The sequence below is a fragment of the Candoia aspera genome, chromosome 1 (assembly GCF_035149785.1).
Source record: "Candoia aspera isolate rCanAsp1 chromosome 1, rCanAsp1.hap2, whole genome shotgun sequence".
Lineage (NCBI taxonomy): Eukaryota > Metazoa > Chordata > Lepidosauria > Squamata > Boidae > Candoia > Candoia aspera.
This window is the reverse complement of record NC_086153.1, coordinates 4105055-4117285: the sequence shown is the minus strand read 5'-3', so window position 1 is coordinate 4117285 and position 12231 is coordinate 4105055. Positions and strand designations below refer to the sequence as shown.

Sequence of the window (12231 nt, the reverse complement as noted above, 5' to 3'; positions counted from 1 at the left end):
GTCGTTAGCATAAAAGCATGAAAACACAGCAGAGGGGAGAAGGCAAATTAAAAAGGCTCTAACCATTAGACTAGTTTTAGTAATAGTGTATTTGAAGTTGCAGAGCTTCTAGGCTACTGACCCACTGGAGATTCATCCCAGGGTTTTGGTTTTGGATCTGCGCTGCTCTAGGGTCCAAACTGAGAAGCTGCGTTTTGGATGGACTGCATGTTGCACATCAGATATTGTATGAAAGGGGTGATCGTTGGATCTAAAAAGCATCTGTGCACAGCAAGGTCGGGGACTTTTTAAGATTCCAGGCATTCATCCCACCCTAATTGTTTTAGTGAGATGTCAGTGATTTTGCAAGATTCTGATCAATTTTCTGTTTCTCTGGGGGCAGCAAGTGGGCCAGATAACCTGGCATCCATGGGCTTCAATTTGCTCAACCTTGTCTGTGGGAAAGTCCATTCTGCCTTGAATGTAGCAAGCTACCTTCATCACAACCTCTGCTGACAAAGGTACACTGCTTCAGTGGGAATGACCCTGCTTGAGATCTTCTAGGCAATAACTTTCCATAATTTGGACTGGGGTGTCAGCATGTAAATTGGGACTGTAGAAGCTACTGAGGAGAGACACTCGGCATTTGTACCAGCAAAAGTCCCTCTGCTCGGGCCCAAATCGGTTCAGCAGGAATGTCAGCAAAGTACATCTGTGATGGAACTAGTTGGACGAGGTGGAAAAACCTCGCATCTTTTAATTTAACTAACACAGTGACTATGAGTATTCCTTAACCTTCAAGATGGACATTTCACTGGTCTTGATTACACAGTCCCCTGTTGTTTAAGCTCACATGTGGCAGGCAATGTCACGCTCACCGAAAGCGTCTAGTTGAACTAATATGGCCAGTATTTTCCTGTGGCCTTAACCTGTATCTTGTCTTCCCCCTCCCTCCCTCCCTCCCTCCCTGTGATCTGTGATCTGATCTCTCTGTTTCAGTACTCTTCTGTACTTCCTGCAGCTCTACGATAATTCTGTTTGAGGAGGAAAGGACTGCCAAGATTTTGCTAGAACTGACAGCATCACAAATCATTCCAGTGACATAGCGCATGCCATTTTGCTTTTAATCCCTTCTCTAGCGCTTCCTGGTGCTCTTCTTGGCTTTGCTCAAAATGCACTGAGTATACATTTTCATTCAGTGGCCCACTCTGGCTGCAGCATTTCTTGCTATCAACATCCACGTTAACATCTGTATATCGCAAAGGAGTATAAAATGTAGCATTTTTCCTACCAATGGCTCTGGAGACAGACAGACTTCCGTTGACGCGCCATGCCCCAAACCAGACCACACAGCCTCCAAGGGCCTCGATGCGTTTCTTCTCATCCTAAAGCAGAATACAATTCACCAATTGGTCGAAGTTCCTGCCACAGTGGAATTGACCTAACTACTTAGCACTTGTGCACATATTTCCTGTTTTCATCTGAAACCATAAAAATTGGTTAGCAGATGCAAAGTCGCTGTAGAGGCTGGGCTGCAATCAGCCAAGTCGAGCTCCCAGCCCCGTTTTCTACAAGGGGTTCTGTGGTCCTAGAGAGGACTTACCTCCCGGTCTGGTTTATGAGGCTTCATCAGTTCTACCGCTTGGCCCCTCTTCACAAGCATTACTTGAGAGTCCCCCAGCCATGCCACATGTAACACGCTCCCTCGGATGAACGTCACGACACCCGTGGTCCCGCATCGCAAGCTCTGCAGAGAAAGCAGAACCGTAAATCCGAGGAAGGTGAACAGCAGTTCAGGCCCTTCCAACAGACCCCAACCAAGCCAACAGTTCGAGAGACAGAATAAAAACCAGCTTCTCTGGGTTACAGTCCAGTATATTTTTGAAGCCAGCGTGAGTAATAAAGAAATTTTACCAAGCTGTTTGAAACGCTGATGTGCACTCCTGATTTGGAACTCCTCAGTGCCCTGGACAAGATAATTTTTAAACTTGTCCTAACACAGGAAAAAAATTTGAGAGCTTCAACGGGTAGGTGCTAAATCAGTAGCACAACATGAACAGTTATTTTTTTTTGTTCTACCTTTCTATTAAAGGAACAGACAGAAACAGGAAAAGTCTACTGGCTTTCCAGTGATCAAAGTAATCTAAAATAGCTTCTGCCACAGGCAAAAACCAGGCTCAGAATAGGAAATACTGAGTCAATGAATTCTAGAGCCCCATTAAGGTCAAGTCAGTGCATAATCATATTACAGCAGAAAATACAGATTTCCCTCAATAAAACGTATGATTCCAGAACAACCACCCCTTCAAAATTAAGATTAATATTTTCCTCCTTCGATAAAGCCACCAGAATTTGTTACTCAGAAGGTTCCAAGCTGGGAAAATGATAAATTTCTTTGAAAAAAAAAACAGCCAGTCTTTAAATTATTTTCAGACAAGTTAAATTACAGAAATGCAAAAATACTCTTCCGTTCTGTCTGAGTTTCAGTGCTAGAATTCCAGGTTAGGTGGTCTGGCTTGCAGGAAAACAAAACTTTTTGCAGATATTTCCTCCAAGCAACTATCCTGGAAGGAAGTTTTATCCAAGTTTACTCCCCTTTGGGAACAGATGTAGATTCTGTCCGGCCGTTGACGAGACACGTCTCAAAACCAAACCCTGTCCACCCCCCAACCGCTGACGTCCACTCGCCTCTCTGGCTGCTTTCTGCACAAAGCGCTCGTCGGTCACCCGGAAGGCTTTGCAGAGCGCTTCAGCAGGATCGTGCTGAAACATCTCTTGGTGCACCAGGTTTACATGCAGGTGAATGGAGGCATAGATGGCAGCATCCACTCCTCCATGGCCATCGAACACTGCAAAATAGGCCTGCTCCTCTTGATCCTGGCAGGCAGAAGAGAAGCAAATCGAAAGGAGAACCACCTGAGGAGGAGCAGCTCCAGCAATCAGGTTATACGTAGAGCTTTTAAAGACAGGAAATTTAAGTCATGCTCGAGCTGACTAAAAACCCTGCACAGGGGTTAGTTCTGTAGAAGGGATGTGGGTATAACAGGAATAGCAATGGAGACATTGGTGCGGAGTCCCTTCGTATTTTTGTTGACCTCACCAACACCCATCTTATTAAAGCTACCTGCAATTCAGGTAGTCCTCACTTAATGACCACAAGTGAGACCTGGATTTCAGTTGCTAAGCAAAGCAGTCATTAAGTGAATCTGACCTGATTTTATAACCTTTTTGCGGTGGTCATTAAGTGAATCACATGGTTAAGTGAATCACGTGTTTCCCCATTCATTTTGCTTGCCAGAAGCTGGCCGGGAAGGTTGAAAATGGCGATCAGGTGACCACAGGATGCTGCGAGGGTCATAAATGCGAACCAGTTGCCAAGTGCCTAAATCGTGACCATGGGGACACTGCGACTGTTTTAAGTGTGAGCACCGGTTGTAAGTCAGTGTCTTCAGTAGCGTCATAAGTCTGAACCATCACTAAACGAATGGTCATTAAGTGAGGACTACCTGTAAAAACATTTCCCTTGGCACCCACCTGGATCCTAGGGTTCTTGGCTATCTAGAGCTTCAACTAATATGTCTTAGCTACCTGCTGTCAGGTCTCCTTTCTTCCAAAGACCCTTTACCTCAAGGTTGAAGAGCGTGTTAAAGTCTGGGATGCAGACGTGTTTGTCCTCCATCTTGCGGCGCATGTTCTTAATGGCATGGATTGACGTTTCATAGTAACGGTGTGGCTTCTGCTGAAGTGGGAAGTCCTTCACCCAGGTGCTGCAAATGTGGTGGAGCTTGCTGAACACGGTGCGAGCCAATTTCTCTGTCTCCACCTCTGCAAGAGTTCGAACGCCACAGTAAGCATGAAAAGCTCCTTGTTGAAATACAAAGGAAAACTGTCTCCCTGGGCTGAATTCTTTTCCACTGAAGTTTTACCAGAATACTAGATATGAGCAGTGAGTCTTAGCCATCCTATTGTGACCTTCCCATATTTTAAATGATTCGTTTTAAATTTTCTAAAAAGCACCTAGAAACTGGCACAAGGAAGCTGTGGATTGTGAATTAAACTCCCGGCATAAATAGGGAGAGAATGCATACACGTCTTTCTGATAAAACCTCGAGTAGAGTAACATCTTCTCCAGCTGGCTGGATCCACTGCTCGTGCCGCCTTTTCAAAAATCACTCATTCACCTGTGTAAAATTCTTTCTCACCTACAGAAACCAGTGAACAGCTTGGTGTGAATGATTAGGCTCTGAGTCACTACGTTTTAGCGTGAAATTACACAGACTGGCACTTCTCTAGACATTTGAACAGCCCAGCTTTAGCACTAAGTTTCTTGGCCACATCCCAGTCTCAGAACAGGAACCTCCTCCCTGCCCACTCGTCAATCTTGAACAAATTATGTTCATTGGGGACATAGTTTAATATGGCCTTTACGAAGGAACTGGTGCTGCTCTCTACTAGCAACAGCACAGTGGCTCTACTTGGAAAGAAGTAACTGGTTCTCTTCCATCAGAAACCCCAGTGCAATTACACGGTGCATTACCTACCCTTCCATGGTAAGATGGACCATCTCCCAAAACTGAAATGCTATCCCTACATGTGTTCAGAAGTTTGCAGAGATTCTGGAATTAGGGAAAGCAGAAGCAGAAATGTGCATTTTTGCTGGACAGGAAGGCATGCCCTACAGCCAGAGAGAAAAGGTCCACATGCTCGGCTGATGCTTGGGAGTGCAGCCCCCTGGGGATGGCACACACTGTGTGAGCATCATCAGTAATTACAGGTTCACATTTTTTTAAAGAGCCCTCAACCGCTTATCCACCCCCATGCAGCTGTAAATTACTCATCAATCGTTAATGCTGGAGTGCCGTGCTCAGGCTGAGTCAGCCGTCATCCCGTCTGGGCTACCACCAATACATCTTTCCCCTCCTGCCAGGAAGGCCTAACTGTATCAATTCTAGCCGCAGCCCCAGCCCAGCCACGGTACCTCACAACGGTGGCTGGTTGGTCAGGAATTGCTGCATAAAAAATGACCGCTAGCCCGCAGCCCCACTGCACACCATCTTCGTTAATGTTAAAATCCAAAAGTTTCAGAAGCGCTTGTAACGAACGGCAGAAAAGGTAACCAATGGGCAAAGACCAAGAACTGTTAAGTTTGCTATTGCTAAGTTTTAAATGCCTTGACAACTAACCGGGAATGGGTACATTTGCATGGGTCCTTCAGAAGACAAAGTCCATTAGATTATATGCTTGGCCATTTGAAAATGAGCAGCTGAAAGAGGACAGGTGTCCTTGTTGACCAGAAACCATCCATGTAGAATCCAAAGATTGGTACTTTTGAACTTTTAAACAAACTAGCCTTTGGATTGCAAAGTGAGTTGTCATCGTTGTTGTTACTAGACTTTTATCCCACCATTTTTTATATAGCTGGCCAAATTTGCAGAAAATTGATTTTACACTCCTGAGCAGTTTGCAAAGAGGAACTGAAGAGAGGTCCGAAGGAGGCTCCCAACTGAGCAGCAGGGTCCCAAAATGCCAAGTGCCGTTCAGTGGAGCCACATGTGCAATAAAGAAATCCAGATTTCTCATACACATTAATGGTATCTGAGTTGGAAGCTGATGATCTGGAAAGGGGTCTTGGAGCCATGAAATTCTGAAAATGCCAAGCTAGTGTGTGGTGGGGTTTTTGTTTTTTTTAAAAAGGCAACTTCCATACTTGGAATCATTTAGAAAGGAATTGAAAATGAAAATCAATATAAGTAATGCCTTTAATATAATTTGATGTTGAGCCCATGCTTGGAATAGGCCGCCGGATTGGGAAATGTATGAAAAGGGTGAACAAAATGATCAGAGGCAAAGCAATTCCCCTATAAGGAAAGGCTACTCTGCCTAGGGTTTTTAAATTTAGAGGAAAGGAGAGTAGGGGGAGATATAATAGAAGAATGCAAAATAATTCATGGCATGGAAAATGAGGATGCAGGGCCATTTTTCCCCTCACCTCTAATGCTAGAATTTGGGGTCTTCCACTAAACTAAATGCAGGGAGATTCAGGACTGATTCCTAGCATACAAATAGGAAATGGAGGGTAAAAGAGGGACTTGAAATCAGCAAAGGAACTGATTCTCAGCCCCCTGCCCCATGCTGCTGCTCATGCTGGAGATACATCACGGAGTCACGGATGCTGACCCCCACCCCAGCCTGCTGTTCATTACACGTGTATTACTGGGTTTTGTAACTGCAAGAAGAAAGGCACTTGGAGAAGAGCAGCTGCAAAGAACTTCCAGCATTCTCAAATATGCCATGTCAATGATGAGTCTGGAAAATGTCAACATTTCCTTGGAGACTGTCAAATATTTATGCAAGTTTAACAGATCTCAATTTGAAATTAATGAGGGTTGCTCAGCAGAACAATGATGGATCTGTTTCGTTCACCTGCACAGGATGTGAAACAGCAACACCAACAAACGAAGCAAAAATTATAAGCCTATGTCGTTTGCTCAGCACTTCATTTTTATATTTTAAACAAAAGCAAAGGGAGGGAAGGATGACAATCTATTTTCCAGGCTGAACAATAAACAGCCTGTCAGCATGTCCTAGAAGATGTTATCTTTCATCCTAACAAGTGTTTGGGGATCTTACTCAGCAGAACTCTGACTGAACAATATACCTGGCCTTGAGCTGGCGGGTATAAAGTTTTGCTCCATCAGAAATATAAAAAAGGGACAGAGAAAGTTTCTTTTGCTTTTTAACCTTTTATATCATGACACCACAGCCAGCAAAAAAACCAAAATAGCAAGACCTTTGTAGAACCTCCTGATTGGCTGCATGCCAGATGAAAGAAGACTCAAAAAATGAACAGAAATGGTCCCAGAGCCCAGAAAACAAGCTAAAATGCAAGCAGCCTTTTCTTTAGAGCTGCTCCCTCCCCACAAACATCTTAATTTGACTTTCTCCACTTTTTTCAAGCTTTCATAACCTTAGGAACAGTGGATATTGTTTGTGGTGGACATTTGCAATCAGGTATAAAACGAATTTTATACATGATTGCAAGTCTGGCTGCACTGTACATCTGTACAATATTTGAATGATTTACTTTTGATTCTTTTCCTTAATTGCCTGTGTAGAATTTCCTTCTTTCACTGCAACAAAATGCTAGGTTGACCTTCACTCAACAGCAGCCAATAGGTCAAAGTGCATGATTGGTTTCATCCAGAGATGTCCTGAGATGGGGTGTAGGGAGAAATTTAAACAGCTGGGCCCCTCCTTTGGAAGTCCTTGCCTATCCCTCACTAAGAAATACAAGGGCAACTGCTGCAGAATATTGGAGGTCCTGGGTTTGAGCGATGGGTGACGCACTACGGGGTGCGTCTTCTCACTTACGTATGATCCCGTCCGGGCTGTCTGCATGCTTGGGCAGGTAATGGCTGGAGAGGTCACTCTGCAGAACTTCATCTGCCGTTGCACGGGCTAAAGCTGCTGCCAGAAGGGAGGGGCAATTACTAGAAGAGAAGGAAGAAATGGGCAACATATAAAACTTTTTTGGTAAGAAGCGAACAGCTAGATGCAGAACAGCAGCAGGGTCACAGGAGGTGGACGCTACTCAAGAACTTTGAAGGTTAGTGATGGGATTACTCTTTTTTCTTAAAAAAAAAAAAAAAAACCAATGGTTTAGCCATAAAGACTCTTCTGTTTTTAATTTTTATTTATTTTGAAAGGATATTTTGTTCAGCTTTATTTCTGTTTATGGTTTCCAGCTACTGAAGCCACTGAGTCCAACCCCCTTCTGATACCCGGAATCGAGACTAAGTGTTCAGACATAGGGTCACCTAGCCAGTTGAGCCCTTCCAGGACCTACCACCTCTGTAGGCCACTTTCATACAGTCCAATCTCCATTACCATTAGGAAGTTCTTCCAAATACTCAAACTGAAATCTGCCTTCATATAGACTAAGACTTTAATTCCATATCCTGAGCTCTGGGATGGGAACAAGCCAATCTTGACCTGTCTCTCTCTTTCAGGTAACGAAAGGGGCAATCACACTGTCCTCAGTCTTCCTATTTCATCTTGGATTTGCTTCAAGAACCAAGGACCATCTTGGATTTGCACACATTTACTGCAATCCTTGGTGTTGGGTCAATTTATTTTCCGTCCTCCTCCAGCTAACTATGATATATTTTAGTATGCATAAGGGTAGGGTTGTGACTAAGGAGATTTCTACCCTAGTTACAACAGGACGCTTAAAACAACTTAATGTAGCCTGGTGCATAACAGACCCTTGCACTGTAAAGTAATTCTTTCTTTTTCCTTGAAATGACAACAGGAAAACTGAGATCAGTAGTTTTCTGTCCAAAAGTGCAGTTTCCCCACAGCACACGCAACATTTCAGGCTGTTGTCCATATCCGTTGCTTCCATTACAACTTGTTGCCTTATACTATCTGAATTCATAATTGAATGTGATTGGTTTCGTTTTGGTTTCGTGTGATGTGTGGATAAAAGGCAGTGAATTTTGATCAATAAAACCACAATGAAACCATGGTTTGTTAATTGGTTTAATAAATTTAACTCTAGCTTCATATAATATGCAAATTTGGAAGCAAGGTGTCCTTCAACCGAGAGAGGTGTAAGGCATTATGTTTAGGGAGGAAAACTATAGGGCACACGTGTAAGATGGGGACTGAAAGCTTGGATGTGCAGCATCACATAAGGATGTGTGTGGGCACAGACAGTGTGAAACAGCTGCTAGAAAGGCTATTGAAATTCTAGACTGAATTAGAAGAAGAAGGATATGAAAGACATGGTTAGTACTTATTCTTCTCCACTTCGATCTGGTGAGATCACATCTGTGTATATTCTGGGCACCACCTTTCCAGAAGGATACAGACAGGTAAGGATAAGTTAGGGAAGGGAACCAAAGATGACATAGGGACTTGAAAACATGCTTTCTGAGGACAGACTCAGAGAAGTCATCTAGCTTGGTGCAGAATCTTCTAGAGTATCTCTGACAGATCATTTGAGCTTCTTTTGACTATCTGACCTTCATCTGAAGTCCTCTAACACACATCATGTTAGACAGCTCATACCATCAGGAAGTTCCACCTTATATACAGACTCCACCCCCTTCCTTTCAGGTTTAATCCACTGGTTCTGGTCCTGGTCCTGTCTCTGAGACAATAGAGAGTAAGTCTACTCCCACTCAACAGCCCTTCAGATATTTGAGGAGTGCTAGCATCTCTCTCCTCACCCCTCTTTTCTGTAGCCTAAACATATCCAGTTCCTTTAACTGTTCATCATAGGACTTGGTTTCCAGTCCCATCATCATCTTGGTAGCCTTCATCTGAACTCACTCCAATTTGGCAATGTCATTTTTAGACTGAGGTGCCCAAGACTAGACACAGTATTTCAGGTGGGGTCTCGCTGAGGCAGGGTGAGACAATTACTTTCCACGGATGTATGAACCTCTGTGCTCTTATTAATACATCCCAAAATAGCATTTGCCTTTCTAGCAGCTACACCTCATGGTTGGCTCATATTCAGCCTCTTCTAGAACATCCAGATCCTTTCACATGCATTACGACTGCCGTGCCAGATCTCCCCCATCCTATAGGTGATTCTTGTTTTTGCTCCCCAGATGCAGAATTTTACACTGCTCCTTGGTAAATTTCATCCTGTTTGTTTCATCACACTGTTCAGGCTCATCTAGATCTTTTTAAATATTTCTCTTCTAAATTGTTACACCTCGTCTGTCATCTGCAAATTTCAAAATCATCTGCTTAACCCCTTCACCTAAAAGATGAATAAAAATATAATAGCACAGGATTCAGGACAGAACCCTGTGACACTCCACTCAATACTGAGCTGTTGTGGAACCATTTAGGGGTGTTTTCTAGATCCTATTCAGCCAACAATGAATCCATCTAAAAATTTAATCATCCAGCCCACATTTTACCTTTTTATTAATAAGGCTATCACGAGAGGCTTTCTCAAGTGTTTTGCTGATAAAAAGGTTTAAAGTTTATTTAAGAAGGTACTCTGGTCTTGGGGTTACTACTGGGGCTTGGATCCCTGACTAGCTAGACTAGCTCAATACAAGAAAATCTTCTTTTGCCCCACCAGAGTCAGCTTTGCTTCAAAATCCAAGGGAGCCCCCACCCCAAACCACACCCCTGTCTAAGAACAGGATACTGACCCAATTCCCAGGCTGAGAACTACCTATTCCCCAAACTTCCATCCTTAATTTCAGTTTCTGTACAGTGCTGTAGCATCAAGACATCTTCTGTCTCTTTAGAAAGCCACTTCCCCCCATTTTACCCAGATCATCCTTATGCCAACAAGCTGTTTTGAAACTGTAAATTCAGAGCACCCTTACATAAAACACTTGTAACTTACACTGCACACACTAAATGTGGCTATTTCAATTTTTTGCATGTCATGTTTCTGTAAATTCCTTTAAGACAGGATTAAAACTAAAATAACAATACCCACCAAATAATATGCTGTCAAAGAATAAAATGCTAACCCTTTAACTTAAATGCCATCAAGAAGAACTCCTTTTCAGCATCAGCAGTTGTGTTGTCTACCCACACAGTTGCTTGGAAGCTCAAAAATGCGCAGTCTAGCAAAGCGAGAGCAGCCGGGAGTCTTGCTGGAGACTCTGGGCTGGCTCACTCTGACACTGTGCGAGTCCTTGGGTACCATTTAAGGCACAGCAAGATACCGGAACTTGATGTCAGTCAGCAGAAATGCGCTTCCTATCTCATTGCCAGTTTGCTCAGAAAACAATCTTTCCTGCAAATTCGTGCAAGGAATAGCTTCATTTCCTTATTAACTCAGATGCAGCATGTGTACTTGTCATGAAGCCCTATATCCTTTCCCCGAAAAACACCCAAAATTGCAGCGATTCCATCTCATGTGTAGTGCATTAAAAACGAAAGCTCGTCAGGATCACCAAAGCAGCCTCTGCCTGTCTTAATCAGGAGCTGTGAGTTCAAGCAGACCCCCACATTGCATACCCAGTCTTTTGGGGCAGAACCACCCATATTTTTTCTTATATACAACACATAATTAAATTTTGGAATTTGCTACCACAAGATGTGGTGCTGGCTACCAGCTTGGCTGGCTTCAAAAAAAAGGGGGGATGAACCAGTTCATGGAAGTCCTGGAGATCCATGGCTCTTAGCCTGGCTGGCAGTGGGACTGCTTCTGAAGGCCCTCTGCTGGGAGACCTGTGGGCTCCCTTGGGCAGTTGGTTGCCCACTATGAGAACAGACTGTGGACTAGATGGGCTAGGGGTCTGATTCAGTAGGGCATGGCTTCTGTTCTTATGTTGGTGGTGGTGGTCCTCAGAATAAGAAGACCTGCTCACAACTATGCAGCTGCGGGCTATGCTCCCTCTTACTGGACCGTTCCCTAGGCAGCATCTCTTCATCTGGTCTCCTCCCAAAGCCATTCTCACATAGATGGGCCAGGGGTCCGATCCAGCAGGACACTCCTTACGTTCCTATCTTCTTACCGAGAGTTAAAGATGGAGTGGTCTTGGGCCCAAAAGCTTTCTCAACGAAGAGCAGCTCTGTCTCCTGGGATCCACAGACCTGTTCTGTCCCTTCCAGACAGTCCAGACACCTGGTTAAGACTTCTACCATATACTGCTCAGCTCAGCTGGAGAGATACAGCTGGGTATCAATATATACTCTCTCCCCAAGCTGATGGATGACCGCCCCAAGCAGTTTCACACAGCTGTTAAAAAAAAAACAGGGAGAAGGACCTAGCCCTGGGGACTTCTACATCGAAGGCCTCAACCTCCCCACAAAACCAAAACCACCCCATGCAAGACGGAGCAGAACCACTGTAAAACACTGACCCTGGGTCCCAGCCCTCCCAGACTGATGACCATTTACATAAAGTTTTGTCTTATGTAGATATCTATAAAAGGAACCCTGGGTTTTATTTGCAATCCTGCTCCTGTTTCATAAGCCAGCATTTGCAATATCAGGTGTAGCACTAGTAGATCCAGAAAAACTGCCAATTCACATTTTAGACTGAAAGAAAATGGTTGGGTCTGAGCTATTGACTAAGGAATTGATACCTGTATCTCTTAGAACTATAGGTGAAAATTCCAGGGGATTGTTAATATAGAACAGCGTTTTTCAAACTTGGCAACTATAAGATGTGTAGACTTCAACTCCCAGAATTCCCCAGCCAGTCATGCAGAACCAGAAGCAATTGTTTAAGTCTAATTCTTGGGGCCTTTTTTACCAATTGAA

At 43.8% G+C, this 12231-nt stretch overlaps 1 protein-coding gene across 1 annotated transcript in view; it reads right to left on the bottom strand.

The window, feature by feature from the left end:
- Positions 1–12231, bottom strand: part of PPM1E (protein phosphatase, Mg2+/Mn2+ dependent 1E) — a 104517-nt gene that overhangs the window by 1625 nt on the left and 90661 nt on the right. Inside the window, exons 2-6 of the mRNA XM_063296295.1 lie at positions 7351–7469; positions 3605–3804; positions 2668–2856; positions 1583–1726; positions 1271–1364 (exon numbers count right to left, since the gene is read on the bottom strand). Coding sequence (XP_063152365.1) covers positions 1271–1364; positions 1583–1726; positions 2668–2856; positions 3605–3804; positions 7351–7469 — 746 coding nt within the window. The remainder of the gene's footprint in view (positions 1–1270; positions 1365–1582; positions 1727–2667; positions 2857–3604; positions 3805–7350; positions 7470–12231) is intronic.